General features: G+C 31.5%; 1 protein-coding gene across 1 annotated transcript; it reads left to right on the forward strand.

Annotated features, from left to right (window-relative positions):
• The first annotated feature begins 10474 nt into the window (after positions 1–10474).
• Positions 10475–11997, forward strand: LOC123664284. Its single transcript, XM_045598875.1, has 2 exons — positions 10475–10999; positions 11968–11997. Exons 1-2 carry the CDS (start codon positions 10475–10477, stop codon positions 11995–11997), a joined length of 555 nt encoding a protein of 184 aa, XP_045454831.1.
• Positions 11998–19799: the final 7802 nt, after the last annotated feature.

The following is a 19799-nucleotide window of genomic DNA, read 5'->3' on the forward strand; positions in this document are numbered from 1 at the left end:
GTGATCGTAAAAACTCCAGACACATTAAAGTATTAATATGGTTAAAATATTCCGTGTACGTCTGATTGTAAAAGTTTTAATGCACATATATACATTTATATCAATATTGCTCCACCTAAAACTAGAACCAATTATGGGAAAAGAGCAATAACATTTGAAGGAGCACAGCTATTCAATAACTTGCCAGATCATGTTAAGGTCGCAGACTCGATCACTGTTTTCAAACGGAGACTTAAACAATACATCACATAAAACGATATGGTTTGACTACGGATTTCTTTTATCATCATTTTATCTTTAATTCTTTCTCTTTTCGCCTTTTGCAATTGTTACACGCGTTGGTTGTACGATTCAAAAAATCACAGACCAGGTCTGCCACCTACATACTGGACTGTAACTAAATCTGTCATATAATGTTATTTCTCATGACTGTATGGTTTTAAATGAGAAAATAAAGATCTTTAACCTTATCTCAGGAGATATCGCAGTTTTAAAATAACATCGCAGCAAAATAATGATCAAGTATTGCGCTCTGTTCCACGCGGACGTAGTCGCGCGCAGAAGCTAGTCTATACATATAATAAAATGGTAGGAAAGTCAAAACTGTACATTGAATATCTTTTTAAAAGAATACTTGGGGTGTCCGGGATAAACTCAAAAAGTACTGCATGGATTTACTTCAAATTTGGCACGAATATTATTAAGAAGTCGGGTCACATATTATCACGCTATCACCTACGGGGAACGAGCAGTGAACCTTTATTTCTTCAACGCAATCTGTAAAAACGATTAATCTAACGACGCATATTGAATGTTGTTGTTATTATGTTAATAACCATGCTATAAACTAGCTTCACACTATAAATAAAGAGATTCTGTAGTATATTTAGTATCAGCATTGCACTCGTGTGAAGCCGGGGCGGGTCGCTAGTCACAAATAAAACTGATAATATGTTTTCTCACTTTAAGTAACTCTCTATAAAATCGCTTTTTAAAACAGCTTCCATGAATGTTAGCGTGTAAATAGGTATTTGTTTGCACATATCTATTTTACGGACAAAAACATGACAGCTAACGATTTCAAAGTTGTAACAAGTGCTGTATGTTGGTATTCTCTCACTGTCACAGTTCGTGTGAAGTGTGAACGATAAGCATAATTATTGTCCCACCAAGTTTCCTCGACCAAACTTTTAATTGGTTCCATGTGTTTTGATTGCAATCAATTGCTTTACTCATTACAATTCATATTTATGTTATATTTTCAAGTAATTGGAATTTGCAATTAAACGTTTTGTTTGTTGACTTTATTTTTCGTATTGATATTATAGATGAATGAAAGTTTGCAATGAAACATAATACATATGTAAATTTGAAAACTAAATATACGAGAAGCATTGATTACGTTTTTATTTTAATTTCTAGGATAGGAGTGGAGAACGTGAATAAATTTATACCTGATATAATCATGATAACAACCGGGACCGACGACTTAACGTGCTCTCCGAGACAAGGACTGCACAAACACCCAGACCAAGGCAAAAATCTGTATGGCCAATAAAAATGTTTGTTATGTGCGGGGATCGAACCCGCAACCGCCAGGGCAACCGACGCAAACCAGTGCTATGACCGTTGCGCCAACGCGCCATCTATAAATGAAAATTATTCGCTAAATGTGTTGCTAAGCGTAAAAGTTGAAAACGGCTGGACCTGTTTTGATTTGATGATTTTTTACTTATAAATTTTCCTGTACAAAATATAGTAGGTTCTTTTGTAGTTAAAAATTAATGGAATTGTGCAGAAAAATAGAAATTTTCTGAAAACGTGACAGTCATGTAAATTCCACGCTTTTGATAGTTCGCAAGACAGGACATGGACACGAACATTGTTTCCTTAAAACACATTGATTTATCATCTTTCCAATCATATTTAACAAAAACAAGTCATTCGATATTATAAAAATGAAAATTTTACCGAGATTTTTTTTATCCCTTTTATTTTAAAGACTGCGTCGAAACATAAGCTCATTTATTTTCTGGTTTATTTATATTTGTCGATAGTAAACAAAATTTTGTTTTGACTGAGAACAAAAACAGGAAATTAGTTTGTTGATTTTCAATAAAATTGTTATTTTGTTCGTGAACTTAGATGAATTCTATAATTTAGTTTCTCGCCAAAGATGAGAAAATCTAGCAAATCAATAAAGACAAGTGAGCAAATGAAGGTCATTATGTAATATCTTCGACGAATAATATGGTATATATGGATACGGAAATAGCCAATTAATGTATCCTCCCCCAGTCTGCCTCCGCCCTCACGCCAGGACCCCAATACTTTTTTTGGAAATTTATTTAACGCGTTTCCAGAATGTACTACACTTATTTGTAAATAATTATAATTATTTCACCTCCCGCAATGCGGATTTACGTTTGCTTCCACAACTAAGATTTTATTAACATTTTATTAACTTTTTAATCAATTTAGCTCCTTATAAAACGTAAATTGTACAGATTAAAAATTACTTTTTTGATGAAAGTCAGATATATTATTTATTTTTTTCTTATTATGATAGAGAATTTATGATTATATATGTATATCTAAACCAGACGTGTTAAAAGACAACAATACATTTAGTTATAGTTTTGAAAGTAGTTTTTTTTTTTCAAATTTACTAAAACAATGTACAAGAAGAGACGAAAAAACAGACATTTAGGAGCCATATACCAAACGAAAAAACAGACATATAGGAGCCATATACCAAACAAATTAACTGTTGCTATTAACGAGATATTAATAAACTAAGTTAGAATAAAGAATCACTACGTATGCGTGACCATTGATAGTAGAATGATTATCGAAATTTTCGAAATATAAAAAGCATTGTTCATATAACGACGAGATATTTCCGAGGAAATAACTACAGGCAGTCGGGCTTCCCAGCATCTCGGTCGCTACGTCAGTCGCCTACGTTACGTAGCTGAAGGCGCTACGCGTTTAGCTACGTCGTAGCGTTTTGAAATACTCGTGCAACGGGTTCGTGTGAAACTGAAGCATTGTATAAATGTGGTAATTTCGTTGTGACAGGATAATTTATTTATTATAATATGTTTTGTGATGGTTATTTTTAGTGAGGGAAATACTGTGTGGATGTGTCTGTAGAAATTCAGACCTTTGATCAATTTTTAAATTACATTGATGTTATAGTTAAAAAAATAATTTAGCTAAAATCGTTGACAGCAATAATAGATTTCGAAATCGTAATTCTGAAAATTTAATTAAATTAAAACATGTTTCAAGTGCGAGTTTATATTTTAACAATCTAGAACATAATAAACAATTATTATTTTAGATCTTTCTGTAAATTGAAACGCGATATTGACATTTTGTATTTAAAATTTATTGATACCAATTAATCTTAGTAAAATAATGAATAACTAAAATTTGTATTAAATTTAAGTAGTCAAAAACAAAATAAATATTTTACAGGATGCCGACCCATCCATAATACTAATTAAAACAATTTAAGCTTCTAGCAAATTCAATTTTCAGACCAACCAAATAAGTTAATGTTGCTAACATTTACCATAATAATGCGCGTTGATGCGAAATTTATTCATGTTTTTTGTTAGCGCACTTCCACATAGAAAATTTTAAGTGTATTAAAAAGGGGCGACGAGAAAAAGTAAAGAGTGGACGATAAAAAGTGTCATAAATATGTGTTCATTGTTGTGGATTTTGAGCATTTTCGCTTTTTTCGCGGCACACATGTGGACCAACGCATTGCAGGATAGAGGTAATTAATAATCTTATTTAAATTGTAAATTGAGACTTAATTTTATTTCTTGTAATTATATTATTGCCCTAAATATTTTTTGGGAAACAATAATAATTTAATTATTATAATAATGGTTTTTAAAAAAACCATTTTTAAAAAAACCATTATTATAATAATTTAATTATTATTGTTTCCCAAAAAATATTTAGGGCAATAAAGAATATATACTTATTATATATTATTATTATATTCTCCACTATGTAAACATAGTATAACGGACTTTTTTATGTTTCCTTGTAATTTGTGTAGTTTGTGTAACTTTGTTGTATATACAGAGGAATTTTTTGCATAGAGCAGTGAGATTCTTATCTCAGAAACCCAAAAGAGCAAGTTGATAACCCTTTATACCAGAATAATTTTATGTCGTCAAGAGTATGGCAATTTGGGATTTATGATAAAGATCAGGACAGTATGATTTATGTGCTCTCTGAGGTACGTTGAGGATATCTACGAGAGCAAACACTCAGATTGGAAACAAATATTTGGACACATACCCGTTCCGAGCAAAAATTAAACCTACGACCAGCGGTCGTCCCTCGGGTTTCTCGACTACGCTGATGTTATATATTGCTTTACTTTATAATTCAATTGCTTTAAAGATATACTGAATAAAAACGAAGCTTGCAGCTGTACATCCTTTTTTCACATTAACTTAGGATTGTTGAAGTTGAAAGTTTCGGGGTCTCAGGTTCATGTTGTTATATAAAAAATAACGTAAAGTATATTCTAAAATACATACACACTATTAAAAGAAAAGACCAACCCCAATCAACAAAAAAAAGGTCAAATTTTAAAGTACAGTGCAAATGTAAAAAAGGCGAAGCAAAATTCAATTTAATATATTTACTTAGAGGTACAAAGATGATAAAAAAATCTTTTTTTTTTCATTTGTCTAAAATAAAATTTTAATGAATTATATAAGTATTTATTTTCCAGTTATACGTGTAGTTTGTAAAATTTTAAATAAGTTTAGGTAATCGGTCAATGTAATTCACAGAACATAAAACGAATTCGTTATTTTGTACTTCACAATCAGACATTTATTTTTGTATTTTTTTTTTAATGTCACTAGGTCGGCAAACAAGCGTACGGCTCACCTGATGGTAAGCGATTACCGTAGCTTATAGACACCTGCAACACCAGAAGCATCGCAAGCGCGTTGCCGACCCAATCCCCAATCCCCCCAGGAGCTCTGGTCACCTCACTCACCAACAGGAACACAATACTGCTTGAAAACAGTATTATTTTGCTGTGATCTTCTGTAAGGTCGAGGTACTACCCCAGTCGAGCTGCTCCATATTTTGAGCAGGAAATTCCTGCTGTACCCTACCTCAGTGGTATTAAAGACACACTAGTACCATGTAAAAATATAAAACACTTCCCTTCAGCATAACAGTAGAAGTATTATAATTTTAAAGGAATATTACGAGTATATGAAAAAACGTTATACATGTTTTTAAAATATTTATTTCTCTTTGTCTCTCGCTGTCCAATTCACTCGTGTTAAGCGATCGACACATTAAGCTTTATAGTACTTTTACTGAAATTGTTGAAAGGTTTGTGTTTGCACAACCCTTTTTAGGCAGGTTAAATAAAATATAAAAAATCTTACATATTAAGTTAATTTTTTTTTGAAGCACTCAAAATTTACTTAAAATTTTATAATTTTTTATTATAAGAATCCATTGAGCCGATATTCGAATTTATTACATTTATTAGATTTATAAATGCAGGTAAAACCACGTGATTTATCTCGTTAAATATCTATAAACGGATCAACGTTCTCGTATGACATTCAGGAAAAATTGCTTACAGCACTCAGCTATTGTGTTCAGAAACTAAAAACTCTTTTCAATAAAAACTTTTAGGGTAAAAGATTCTTAAAGAGGAAAATAACAAAATTGAGGTACCTATGCTGAGCCTACATGATTTATTTATTATGTCAGTCTTGTTCGTTTTACAGTTCATTCGTTTTACAGTACTTGTTCTTACTAAAATTTGTTAAATCTAATGATTCAGTTATTAATCTAAATCTAGCTAATTAGCGGTAATGCGTGATATCCTATTCCATGTTCTCAATTATATACGTATTTACTAAGTTTCATGAAATTGTTCCATAGGCTTACGCTAAAAAGCAACACACATCTATCCATCTATTTTTATCAACTGCCTCGTTTAAAGTATGTATGTATACTACTAATGTACATAGTTTTCACCGCTATATTATTTACTGGGACAAAAATAACAATAATATTTTATCCCGGTATTCTTATGATATCGAGATTTACGCGAAAAAAACCGCGAAGAGCAGACGCTATTATAACTATTATACAAAATTATTTGACGTATGTGAATATTTTAATCATTTTGACAACGCTTATGATATGTTTAGTCAAAAGGATATAGAATATGTAATTTATATTATATGGAACGTGTTTAAAGCCGGGGACAGGAAGTTGGGAGTGGCTTGTGCAAACACAAAGTTCGTTGTTGTGTTGAGTGGCTCTAGTAAAGCTGTGCGACTGAGTTATGACTTTGCGGTACGAAGATATCTGCGCTGTGTACCCTGCCAAATAACGAACTTCATTTAACATTAATACCTTAGCATTAAGTTATTTGACTTTTTTTCATATGTTTATACAAAAGATATCCTAGCACGATGAGGTATAGTTAGTAGGTGAAGTATAGTTATACATTTGCATCACATGTTTACGTACAAACCAGCTGACTAAAGCTACGTTATCTGCGTTTTTTTTTGTGTTATAAACAAATATATATAACAAAAGACTTCGTTGCGATTTCACTAAACATAAACAATTCATGCTTACAGAACAATATTCCACATATTCCACTTCTTGACGGCGTATCTTGACGGAATCTATACCAGATTTTAAATTAGACTTCTAGGATTACAAATGTAAGAAACTCATCCAATTTCGTGTAACACAGGTTTTGCGTGATGTTGGAACAAATATAAACACAGGTGGGCAGACATAATTGTAGTAATAATTATTTATATTTCTATTATTCTCGTAAATACCTCTAAATTCGTATTTCCTAAGTGTCTCTTATGTTCAGACATTGGCCTCTTAAAAAATTTTATATGTAAAGAGCGTGGTATTGATATCAAAATCATTTGTCGAAATGTTTCACTTATGTATTACTTATTCGTATAACCTTATAATCGTGACCATAAAACTGCCGTCAGTGTCGGGCTACTTCCTAGTTCTATTATGAGTCTTAGGACTGCTAAGCTGATATGCTATTATCAAACGCACGCAGGTACGCAAAATTTCATGACGTGCGAAACAAAAAACCACGGGTAACAAAGAGCCCGGCTTTGAATAAAAAAATGTATTAGAGTGATGTCTAAATAGCTCGAAATGCAAAATTATGTTTTAAATTAGCGAAGTAATCTGGCAGGTAATGTAATAAACTTATATATAAAATTCTCGTGCTATAATGTTAGCTACCACACTCCTCCGTAACGGCTGGACCGATTTTTATGAAATTTTGTGTGAATATCGGGCAAGTCTAAGAATCGGCCAATGCCTATTTTTCATAAGTTATATCTCTAATCCCTAAGTTATAAGGGAGGGGATTAAGGGGGTTAATAATATATATGGCAAAACAACGTTTTCAGGTCAGCTAGTAATAATTTAAATTGTTGTCTGAATTTTTTTAGTACCGTACTAAATATTAGCAAGAATAGCCGTTTCTTTGGCTTAATTAATTATAAAATCTAAATTATTTATAAACAACAATCTTAATCTGTTTATTATTTAAACAATTTACAGGATTTGTGGTGACGTTACACGTAACATCTTGATGAAATATGAGGTGTTTCCTGAGTTATGTTGGTTATTGAATAGTTCACACGGTATTGTTTAGCATTAGCTTTAAGCCCACGGCTTCACTCGCGTAGAATATATGATTTTTTTTATTCTCTTTTTTCCCATTAGTATAAAGCATTTGCCCCTAGGTAATCAGGTAGCGTTCTACTGGTAAAAATTTTCTAAAATCAGTTTACTAGCTTTTGAGTTAATTCATTACAAACAAAGGATTAAATTGATCCTCATATTAATTTATTTAATTGATTCGTCGTTATTCAGTCCAAATTACAGACGGAGAATTTTTTTTTAACATTTTTTTCTTTTTATAACTTATAAGTTCACCAAGGATTGATTATATTATTTATATTCGATTCTTGAGGGATATGTAATAGCTAAAAAAATGTACATATATACATAATTTAAAATTTATCCCATTCTTTTCAATAAAAGGTTTATTTAGCTTTTAAAATTTTTTACACAATGGGTCGCTTATTCTTGTGTAATTGCTCGTAAATTCTATAGCCATTATCAAACCATGATAATGAATTCAGGAATAATTTTACTTTATTGCGATTTATCATATTAAATTTTAAAACCCACATTTAAATATAAAAATAAATATTGATACAAATTTTGTATTATCATTGTTTTAAACATTTTTTAATCTTTGTACGGGCTGGGCAGAAAAATAATTAATAAATAAAAATTACAAAGTTTCACTGCCAAGCAGGCTTAAAAAGTACTACGATTTTTTGGAAATGGTTTATTTGTACGCACGTTCTACAGATATACATTCATATACTACATACACTCATACATACATGTATAAACACATACATAATATGGTATATACATATGGTCAAACATAATTAAATATTGGCCTTTCCGTGTGGTCTTCCGTTTGGCCTTTTCGTTGCATAACTTATTTCAGCGCACAACCAACCCATAAATTGGCCTTTAATGGTGTAAAGACGTCTGATGCTTGTTCACCAAAACAGCTCTGGGTGACAAGTATAATTAAAACACTTTAATCTACGATAACTTTTACAAGTTACATATCAATAATAGTAGTTAAAAGTTAATTTTTTTTTTAATATAAAATATTTTAGGTTTTGTATTAAAATATTTCTTTTCAGATATATCTCCCCGGAGATGCCACCACTGTGCTCACGAGGCACGTTGCGAACTGCTCAGCTCCCCTGTCATGTGTCCAGCTGGGCAGCCATTATGCGCCACCGTTGCAACTGCACCCAGTATGTTTAATTCATGTGTTTTCGTTTTATAATTTAATTTTCTGCATTTTATAAGCTTTAATATATTAGTTTAACAGATATTTCTAGGACATTTATTAAACTTTAATATTATTATATTGTTTCTAAGAGCCTGAATTGCTATATTCTCAATTCCATTCTTAAATTTTAATAAAAGGAAAATTTTACTGTACAATTATATCGAAAAGTAATACAACGTAGGTAGACGAAAAATTAGTCAAGTAAATATGCATTATCAAAGATTACTCCAAAAGTTGTAATCAGATTTCGATGAAATTTAAATGGTTTATCATAATCGGTACACCCAGTAAAAAGTTATGCGGATATTCGAGTTCGGATATCTCCTTTCCAACAAAAAAGAATTATCAAAATCGGTTCCTAAACGACGAAATTATCCCCGAACATACATAAAAAATATATATATACCGTCGAATTGAGTAACCTCCTCCCTTTTTTTGAAGTCGGTTAAAAATAAAAGACATTCATATAAATTTGTGAGAGCCATTAGACCACTTTAATCTAGTCCTGTCACAAAATACCTTTTTAACAGAGGTTTACGAATTATAAACTACCCCTGTGTCAATTTTCAAATCCGTAGCAGATAATTTGAGGATATTTATAAAATCTTTCGAGAGCTCTTAGACTTCCTTAATGCGGATCTGTTTCAAAATTCCTTCTTAGTAGACGCCTACTAACTATTTATTCTCACTCTAACAAAATTATTATTTTATTAGAATGTTTTAGAGCCTTTTCACCTCTTTAGTGCGGCTCTGTCGCAAAATCCGTTCTTGGTAAACGTCTACTAACAATTAACTACCTCTCTGTGAAATTTTAAATTCACAGATTAAAAATGTAAGAGTCTGTAAAAACTTGTGAGAGTCCTTATAACCCTTTAATCCAGCCCTATCGAAAAATCCGTTTATAGCGGACTTAACTTTAAACTACCTCCCTATAAAATTTCATCTTTATGCGTCCAGCGGTTTTTAAGATTTCGTGATGAGTCAATGATTCATCGATTTTATATACATATATGTATAGATGTATCACTATACAGTTATTACACTTAATAACTTCGATTTAGGCTTTGAACAAAAATATAGAATTCAAAATTAAAACTTTTACGAAATATTATGAAAGTTTTATAGTTTTAATTATTTAGAAAGTTTAATTCTCACAACTGAGTCCTTTATACATGAAGATAAATATTGAAAACGTCACGAAGAGCTTAACGGAAAAATGCCGCAAACTTTTTCCAATAAAAGCTGAAATGAAATGGCTGCCAATAAATTCCGAGAGGTTGTTGTAAAGTAGGATAAATGCTATTGGTTTTTATGGTAAATTATAGAGCTTGAAGTTCATTGCCTTATTCACAATATGATGACCAGTTGAAGGAACAGAGATAAAAATGAAATTTTCTGACAGTTATATCGAGAATATTAATGCCTTATCAATGTGCTTAACACAGCAATACTATTATAAAGTTTCTAAAAATATATACATTGAAAAATAAATAACATGTTTTTATTTATTTAATAAAGATGAAATGCTCTTTTCCAGACTTTACATCTACTCTAACCTGCGCATCTGCAAGCGACGCACCTTGTTCATTAATTTATAATTCGAATTTGGCACTAGAGATGACCTGCACATGCGACGGCCACCTCTGCAACGAGCCGTTCGCTCCCCAATTTCGAAATGAGCTGCTCAATTTTTCATCAAAACTTCCTGCCAACTCTAGCGATGTGTTAACTGAAACGTTTCTTAAATTTTCTTTTTTCGCGAACGTGACTACAGCGAAATTGTACGAAGCGATAACAATAGTCAGAGGGGCAACGGAAAAACAGACAGCGTCTGTCTCGACTCAATCAACGACTATTGGTTTAGCATCGATTGGCACCTCTGCGAACTTGGCACCACGCGCTGAAGCTTTGAAGCATGAAGCAACAGTTCCACCTGATGATGATGAGGATGAGGGTGAAGGGAGTGGAAATATTGAAGATACTAAGTCTCAAGCGGCTGCCCCTGCCGCCCCTAGCTCTTACTTACCAGCAGAAGGAAATAAGGTAGCTCCATTAATTATAAATATGTACTTATTAGTATTTTCAATATTTCACTCTCTTGAGCTATTGTAAAATTATCTAAAAATACATAAAAACGTAATAAATGTACGAAATTTTAAAATTCACGTAATTAATTTTAAATTGGTATAAATATGGGAACAAATTTCCAATCAAATTTTTTTATCATAATCATTTCTTTTGGTTAATATTATAAAATTTATCGCCAAAGTATAGCACATAAGTCGTATTAAACTACAGATTATTTAGAATTAGATCATATGAGAGATATCATATGAGATATATAAGAACTGATCTATTTGAAGTTTCATGAAGGATTAAAGGTGTATGTAATGTAATAGTTTTTCAAACAATTTAATATAAATTTTATAAAGTACAACCTGTAATATTATAATTTTTACAAGTTGTAGTTATTTAAAAATTCTAACGACTACTATAGAAATGATCTTTACCAACTTACAAATGACGTGGTAATGTATAAGCATAAAAACGACAACTCTATTGTGTCAATAAAATTTAGAATTATCTCAATTTATTTACGTGGTAGCGTTCTATAGTGGATATTATTTATTATGTTCTATTAATGTGATAATTTAAGCGTAGGTCTTAAGTCAAAAAGATTTATTAAACACTTAGAATGATAAACCATTATTAAAGTATGACTAGATATATTAATATATACATTCAACACTTTACATTTTAACTTGTGAACTATATATTTTTAATTTTATTTTTTGTAAACCAACTTTAAGAATTTTTATATAGTCGTACTCATAATAGCCATAGTTATTGTTTTAATAAATTTGATTGTAAATATTATTGAATTGTATCAGACGCAAAATAATATTCAGAAGTAACGTATCACTATCGTTTGGCATAATATCTCTTAATCTATTGCAAATTTATTTTCAGTAGATATAAGTGTCAATTAATATGTATATTACAATTGTCAGCAACAGCAGTCTTTTGATGATCCGTTGTGATTAATTAATAAATAAAATAAAACTGAAACTGAATTTATTTATATTTCCTTATTCAAAAATTAACATAAACATGTCTGATCATTTTTCGGAAATTAGATTCGAAATGAAATTGATAACTTCCTAAGTAACTATACAGTATATTTACCTATATGCGAATTAAATAACATTTTTTGAAGAGACAAGAAATGTTATAATTTTCTTTGTAAGTGTATCTGCTCATTTTCAATAAAGATGCAGCTTTAAGCTTAAAGTGAATACGAGGTTAAGTTTGAATTTGCACTCGCTTTACTTGTAAGCTGCTTAGCTATATAAGTTCAGCCGCAGGGCCGGATCTACCTAGGGGCGTAATGGGCTTAAGCCTATTGCGCTGTGGGAACAGGGGGCTCCCAGGGGCCATTAAAAATACTAAACGATACCTGGTTTCTCAAAATCTAGATGCTTTGGCCGTGAAATCTGGCCCACGGGCGCTACGGATACAAGGGCCCCCAAGACCCATGTAATATACAAGATGAATCTAGAGTCTTTGCCATGAAATTGTAGTCCGCGGGCTTAAATGAAAAAAATTATTGCAATCGTCTTCCCACTTATTTAAATAACGCTATAAGATTACATGTAATCTAAAAAGATACTAATAAGGATGATAGAAGTAAAAATTTTAAAAACTATCTATAACATTTAAATTTAGTTAAAAGGGTTGTTGTAATAAGCCGCTCTACCATTGACAGTATTTAGTGATCCAAACTTGTTTTTTGACTATTGTATGGTATTTAGGCATAATACTGGGTAATAAATAAAAACAAAATGATTCAAGAAAAAAGCTTTCTGAGAGAGGAAGTTTTATAACAATTTTTGTATAGTCGTATGTTGTATAACTAGGCAAAATAATTAATTACACTAAGGATATTTGACAATTTAATCTTTTACGTAAATAAATCTGAATAGTAAAATATAATATGCTACTATTCAGATTTCTTATCTCTTCTTATTTAATTCATACAAACTGTTGGAATTTATTTAAATATCATAAAATCAAAAGAAAACAGTAATTTCATTTATTGTCTTGAACTAAGCGTAAGAATCATTCTTTTGTATTTTGTATTTTTCGAAGGAACGAAGACTTGAAATTGTTCTCATTCACTTCTTGATAGTAAAAACAGTCTTCTCTTTTCTGTTCTCAATTGTCGAATTAACAACTCGCAATCGAACACAGTATTATCTATACTAATATTATAAAAAGGTAAAGTTTATAACTTTGTTTGTTTGTAGGGGGTAATCATCGCAAAAGTGATCCGATCATGAAAATTCTTTCACTGACAGAAAGCAACACTGTCCAGAAGTGATATAGGCTATATTTTATTGTTATTGAACAAAAAAAATCAGTGATAAATAATAGTATATGTAAATTACGTTGGGGAAATGCGAGCGAGATGAAAACTGTACTACATATTTCCATCAAAAATAATAATTACCGCCCAACGAAGTAGGCACGGGTCAGCTAGTCAATAATAAAATAGAAACAAACAATAACAAGAAGTAACAAAACAAAGACACATAACACAACAGTTGCTTTTTTATCTTTGCTTCTAAATATCGAATTAGCAAAAGTTTTTCTATTCAGCGATTCAAAATATTTCCCTTTTTCCTTTGCGAGTAGTATTACATTTAATCGGGTTTTTATTAAAGGCTCAGAAGAGGAGCTAACAACAAAGTGCGTCAAAGGGAATTAATTTTAAGCTCCAGGATTAAAACAGTGTTCATTCCGCTTTGCTACTTGTCTATAGCTAAAGCGGGAATTGTAATTGAAACTCGGATCGCGCTACAGCCGTTTGATTTCTAGTTATTTGAACAAGGTGATAGCTGAGGCCGTCAACCATTCGAATGTTTTAGTCTAATTTCAGCGGCGTTTGAAGTAGTCCTTACATGACTATAATACCACTTACATTTGTACATATACTCGTGGATTATAGTGAAGTCTAAAAGGGATATTATGAATGTTATTTGTGTCTTGTAATTTGAGACATATTTATACATATAAGTGGTCGCCTAGTGGTCGAAATTTGACCTTATAAATTATAAGTTTGAACATTTAACAAAAGAGTGTATATGCGTGTGTGTCAAAATACATGGTAGTATGTATAATGATTTTTTTAATGATTTAATGTATTTTTTATATACTAAAAAAATATTAGCATTCTGCTCTCTTTCTCTATGTAAGCTATAAGTGTGCGAAATTTCATACTCCTCCGTCCACTCAATTTTCGTAAAAAGGGGTACAAACGTTTTGCTTAGATTTACGGTGTAAATTTGAAAAACATTACTTTACATGCATATATCTACTGGTATTATAATAGGTGACAAAAATGCTAATATTTCAATCTCTATATAGATAAATATGCAGATTTTTTATTTAATACAACATTAAATATGTAGTGTAAAAAATCTATAAAAAAAAACTTGTTAACAACATTACATTCTGTCACTAAAGCACTACTACACTGAAACTATCTTAAAATATGTTTAATGTGTCTCATGTAGTTGTGGTTTACGATTAAGTAAAAATAAAGAAGTCAGTACAATCCGTATTATCGCGGGCTTTAACTCTCAATATGGATCTGTTATATTGAAGATAATATAGCCAGCGGCAGCTAAGGTTTATGTAATTACTTGCTACTGAACTAATATAGATATTTGAATTTGCTACGAAGTTATAAAGGATGTCTAAGGGTCTGGTCTCGACAGGCCGCAATACTCGCTCGTTGCACCCAAAGGTCTGCCCTACGGCGATTACTAAGAGGACTAACGAGTTGTTCATGCTGTCAGGACATCCTCGTTGAAGTAAAATATAATAAATGATAACATGATTTGGCGTTGCAATTTTTTTACAAAGAGTGTTTTTGGCTCTTCTTTTGGTAGTACCTATACAAATAAATAATAATGAAATGGCGGTATCATGGTTAGATAAAAAAATATAACTTTCAAAGTGTTTAGACTTTTATGTGTATAAGCTTAGTTAAATGATATAGCTACTACTACGCATACATATCACTTATATATTAATGTTTTATATGAAATGTAGTCTATAATAATAAATTAATGTTTTAATGTATCATAAATGTAACAACTGCTAGCAAACTTTAATAAATAAATAAATAAATTATCATCTAATAAATAAATAACTAAATAAACGCCTCACACTCAACGATCCTCACTAGGATTTTGTCCTGTGTCGGGAATCCGGAAACACAATACACAAGCACAAATGCCCAGACCACGGCAAACATGTTTATATATATGAATGTTACCAATACAAATTTTGCCATGAGCGGGGATTGAGCCTGCAACGGTCAGCGCCACAGCCAGTGCTATGACCGTTGTGCAAACGCGTTAAATCTATAGTCTTATATATAAAATTAACATCATGAATGTCACAATGTTAGTTACCATACTCCTCCAAAACGGCTGGACCGATTTTTATGAAATTTTGTGTGCATATCAGGTAGGCCTGAGAATCGGCCAACATCTATTTTTTATTACCCCTACGTTATGAGGGTGGGGGGGATTGAGAGGGTTAATAACATATATGGCAAAACAACGTTTGCAGGATCAGCTAGTTATCATATAAAGAATTAATATCTATTGATATCATAATTAATATTTTGACAATAATAATTTAGACCATGTTATCCATTTTAATTTTTTTTTAATATTCAATACCTTAATGTATATGAAAAAATGATAATACAACACCTAAATAAATTATTAATCTAAGTTTAATCGAAATATTATCGCCTTCATTTTTTTCGTCCACTATGATAGTGAAATTACCCGTACAGGGATGATGATGGGAGGGTCTTACATACCTATAATAAAAACTCAACAGATTTGTAGATTAAAATTAAACTTATAAAATAGTCCCCAGAAACTACTAATAAATGTATAAATTTATAAAGAATACATTCGAATATAGAAACATAGACACACAAATACCAACAATAATTACAAAAAATATCCTAAATTATTGTTAATTCTACTATCCTATATTATATTTTTCGGCGGACAATTTTTAAACTCTATCTAAGAGATACCGGTCTTCACACATTATTTGTAATGTAATAACTTTTAAAGAACTAATAAGCGCACAATTTTACAAAATATTTTATTACAATACTTTAAAAACTGAAACAATTGTTTTTGCTGGCAAACAAAAAAAAAATAGCTGCAATTTATATCGATAAAGTAATATATCGTTGGTAGACGAAAATATAATTATTTAAATACACATTAATAGGGATAACTCGTAATTTACTTGTCGGATCTCATTCAAATTTAAATGAGACAAGCACCAGCTTTTGATTAAAAAAAGAATCGTCAATAATCGGTACACGCAGTAAAAAGGTATGAGGTAATCATACATAAAAAATACAGTTGATCTAAGAAACTCCTCCTTTTTTGAAGTCCGTTAAAAAAGTTAACTCGGCGAGTTATTGTAACAAAAATTACATTTTGTTAATGATGATGTGGACGATAGTAATTTCAAAGTCTTAAGTAGTGTTTCTTAATCTTCTTTTTAAGAGATGCGATGTTACACGTCTAATGTGTAAAGTAAAGTATTCCATAACCGTGCAGCATCAATACAGAAAGACTTGCTGAAGAAGGCAGTAGAGTGATTATAGATTTTAAACAGAGTATTAAGTTATTCTGTAGGCAATTTTAACCATAAATAGGATAGATATTTCTAAGTTTAGATCAAAGTATTTTAAATATACCTACGTATTATTTGTTCGTAATTGGTATTCCACGGGCTCTATACATTATTACATCATATGAGTAACCATTAGTCGTTCTTAATCATTATTTTCCATTGAGCTAAAAATGTATAAATCATAACCAAACGATGATTTTATTGATTAACTGAAGGCGAGACTGGAATAATCAATTGGTTTCATATACGCTTAATCCACCCTGAAGCAAAAACATAACAAAGATAATAAAAATCTCTTAAATCTCTTAATACTTTTATTTACTGCATAATTAACTCTTTATACATTTTTAATACTTCAAATGGAATAAAATATTGCAAATAATTTAACATTAGGGATACAGGTACGCCATATTTTAATATGGAAAAGGAAATTCGTTATTTCGAACGGAACCGTGAAATTGCTTTTCATATGACAGGAAAATATTTTTGTGTTGTTTACACACGCTGTTTATTGGCACGAGATAATTTCATCCATCAGTATGAAAAGGCTTTTACTGGTGAACGAGTTAGCTCACACGAATAAAATATTCATACCGCAGCGGAGCTACCTTTATATAACTTTTAAATTGCGTTTAGAAATTTCACAAAGTGTTAAGCGAATGGTCTTATTTAAAGGAGGAGAGTTTGAAAAGTATTTATTAAGTTTGATGCGGACATTTGTTGCTACTAAGAGATTTTCATCTCTTTTCTATAGATTTTCTTATTTCTGAATCTAGAAAAAGCGAAGCACAAAATCAAATAACAATTTTTAACAGATTGTGAAAGAGTAGGGTATCAAATTTTGAATAATTATTGTAATAAGTACCTAGTAAGATCCTGTACAGTTACGATGTGGATCTATTTATTTGTCGTTTGTCTTTGCCCTATGTCTTAAACGGATTAACTAAGTTTGATTTAATCACTAGAAAACTCGAATTTCACTATATTTATGGGATAATTCTATTGGCAATTGTGAATATCAAAGTTGTAATTTATTTGTTGAATCAAAATAGGTCCTAACGGCCTATTTTAATTTCTGCTGTTTATGTCTGTTCGTAACTTATGTGAAAGATAAACTTTATGCACAACGGGCGCTAACTCACTTAGTACTTTATAGCTTTTTTTCAGGAGTTCTGGATAACATAATGATAGATCGATAAATCTTTCTATCAAACCTGAGTCTCTATACAGAATTATCTGGAAACACATAGTAATCTATCTAAAAATAACAACTTTGATTGCTTTTACAATTATTGTTACAGTTTAAAAGAATTTAACAGTTTTTATTTGGAAAAAAAATGCTATTTAATTTATATAACGAGGATTTGGCACTTTTCCTCTTTGAGACTCGTGTTATATATCTATAGTTATAATCTTATATATAAAAATGAATCGCAAAATGTGTTGCTAAGCGCAAAACTCGAGAACGGTTGGACCGATTTCGCTAATTCTTTTTTTAAAATGTTCCTTGAAGTACGAGGATGGTTCTTACAGAGAGAAAAATTCAAAAAAAAAAAAAAAATTTAAATTTCTTGAAAAAGTCTAAAAACAACACTTTTCTATACTCCCATACAAAATATTTGTGATAATACTTAAAAGTCAATTTGAACTTTAATACCATACGATAAAGTTTGTGTTAGGCGATACGAAGTTCGCCGGGTCAGCTAGTTATAAATATTTAAATATTTTCAATATCAAAAGCTAGTAGTAATAATAAGATAAATTACATTAAACTAAAAAACCTTAAGTATATATATATACATATATATATACATTATATATATATATATATACATAATATAATAACAAAAAAATATTATTAAAAGGAGTTTCTTTAGGCAAGGTTCCGAAGATACTGGCAGCGTTCCTTTGAATAGCTAGACTAATTCTTTGTCCGAAGTAGCTGCCCGCTCTTCGGTCTCCTGTGACGTCGAATAACCTTTTTGCTATTTCCTTAAAAAGTCTTATAGCGCTAGAACCCCACGGACCAAGGGTCTCGACACCGAATGGGACAAAATCATATTCGGAGCCTAGACCCTTGTATTTGTCTGTTTTTGTTTTTTCAGCCGCTTCACAAGCCGCACCAGCTCTGTTGTTGGCCATGTAGATGGAAAGGGGCCAGCGTGTCTGAACAGGTTGCATCCCATACCAGCACGCCGCCCATCTTCCATGGAATCAAACTCATACCGTCCGGTCTCCTGCCATCGTCTCTTGCAATACCAGTCGGCTCAAGTAGACTTGGCACGTTCACGGTGACAAGGGATCGGCGTATGATATCGTTAAGTGCATAGTAATTACGTTTGTAAGGGAAACTTTGATTTTCCGATTGGATTAGTCAGTTGATTGTGAAGTGGAAAACAGGTAAGCTTTTTGCAACATTCAGAGTCAGCACGCTATGTTCACCGAATTTTACAATTTCAGACTTTCTAATCAAAGAATAACAAAAGAAAAATAAAAAAATGTTTGTGTCTAAAATATTTTTGATTTTACTTTTATTAAAGTTAACTATCCGTGACACCGCGTTGGCGCAACGGTTACAGCCATGGATTGTACCCGTTGCGCTGGCGGTTGCGGGTTCGATCCCCGCACATGACAAACATTTGTATTGGGCGTAGAGGTGTTTGCCGTGGTCTGGGTGTTTGTGCAGTCCTTGTGGGTCTCCCCACCGTGCCTCGGAGAGCACGTTAAGCCGTCGGTCCCGGTTGTTATCATGTACACCTGATAGCGATCGTTACTCATAGTAGGGAATATATCCGCCAACCCACATTGGAGCAGCGTGGTGGATTAAGCTCTGATCCTTCTCCTACATGGGGAAAGAGGCCTATGCCCAGTAGTGGGATATTACAGGCTGAAGCGAACTATCCGTGAGAGAACTAAAGTAACCGACATAGCTCACAGAATTAGCAAGTTGAAGTGGCAGTGGGCTGATTAATAAAATGTAAAATAGAACTTGAAATATTAGTAATATTATATTTAGAGATTGAAAAAGATACGATAAAACAATAATTTAAATTTAAATCGGAAAATTTTATAGCAGCGACATATTCAAATTACGCCCATT

Source organism: Melitaea cinxia, chromosome 21 (genome assembly GCF_905220565.1).
Source record: "Melitaea cinxia chromosome 21, ilMelCinx1.1, whole genome shotgun sequence".
NCBI lineage: Eukaryota > Metazoa > Arthropoda > Insecta > Lepidoptera > Nymphalidae > Melitaea > Melitaea cinxia.

Bases quoted from the DNA above. Each gene is read 5' to 3' on its own strand.
- LOC123664284 (XM_045598875.1), top strand. From the start codon at position 10,475: ATGAAATGCTCTTTTCCAGACTTTACATCTACTCTAACCTGCGCATCT. The intron at 11,000-11,967 runs GTAGCTCCATTA...TACAATTGTCAG, and splicing joins TACCAGCAGAAGGAAATAAG to CAACAGCAGTCTTTTGATGA.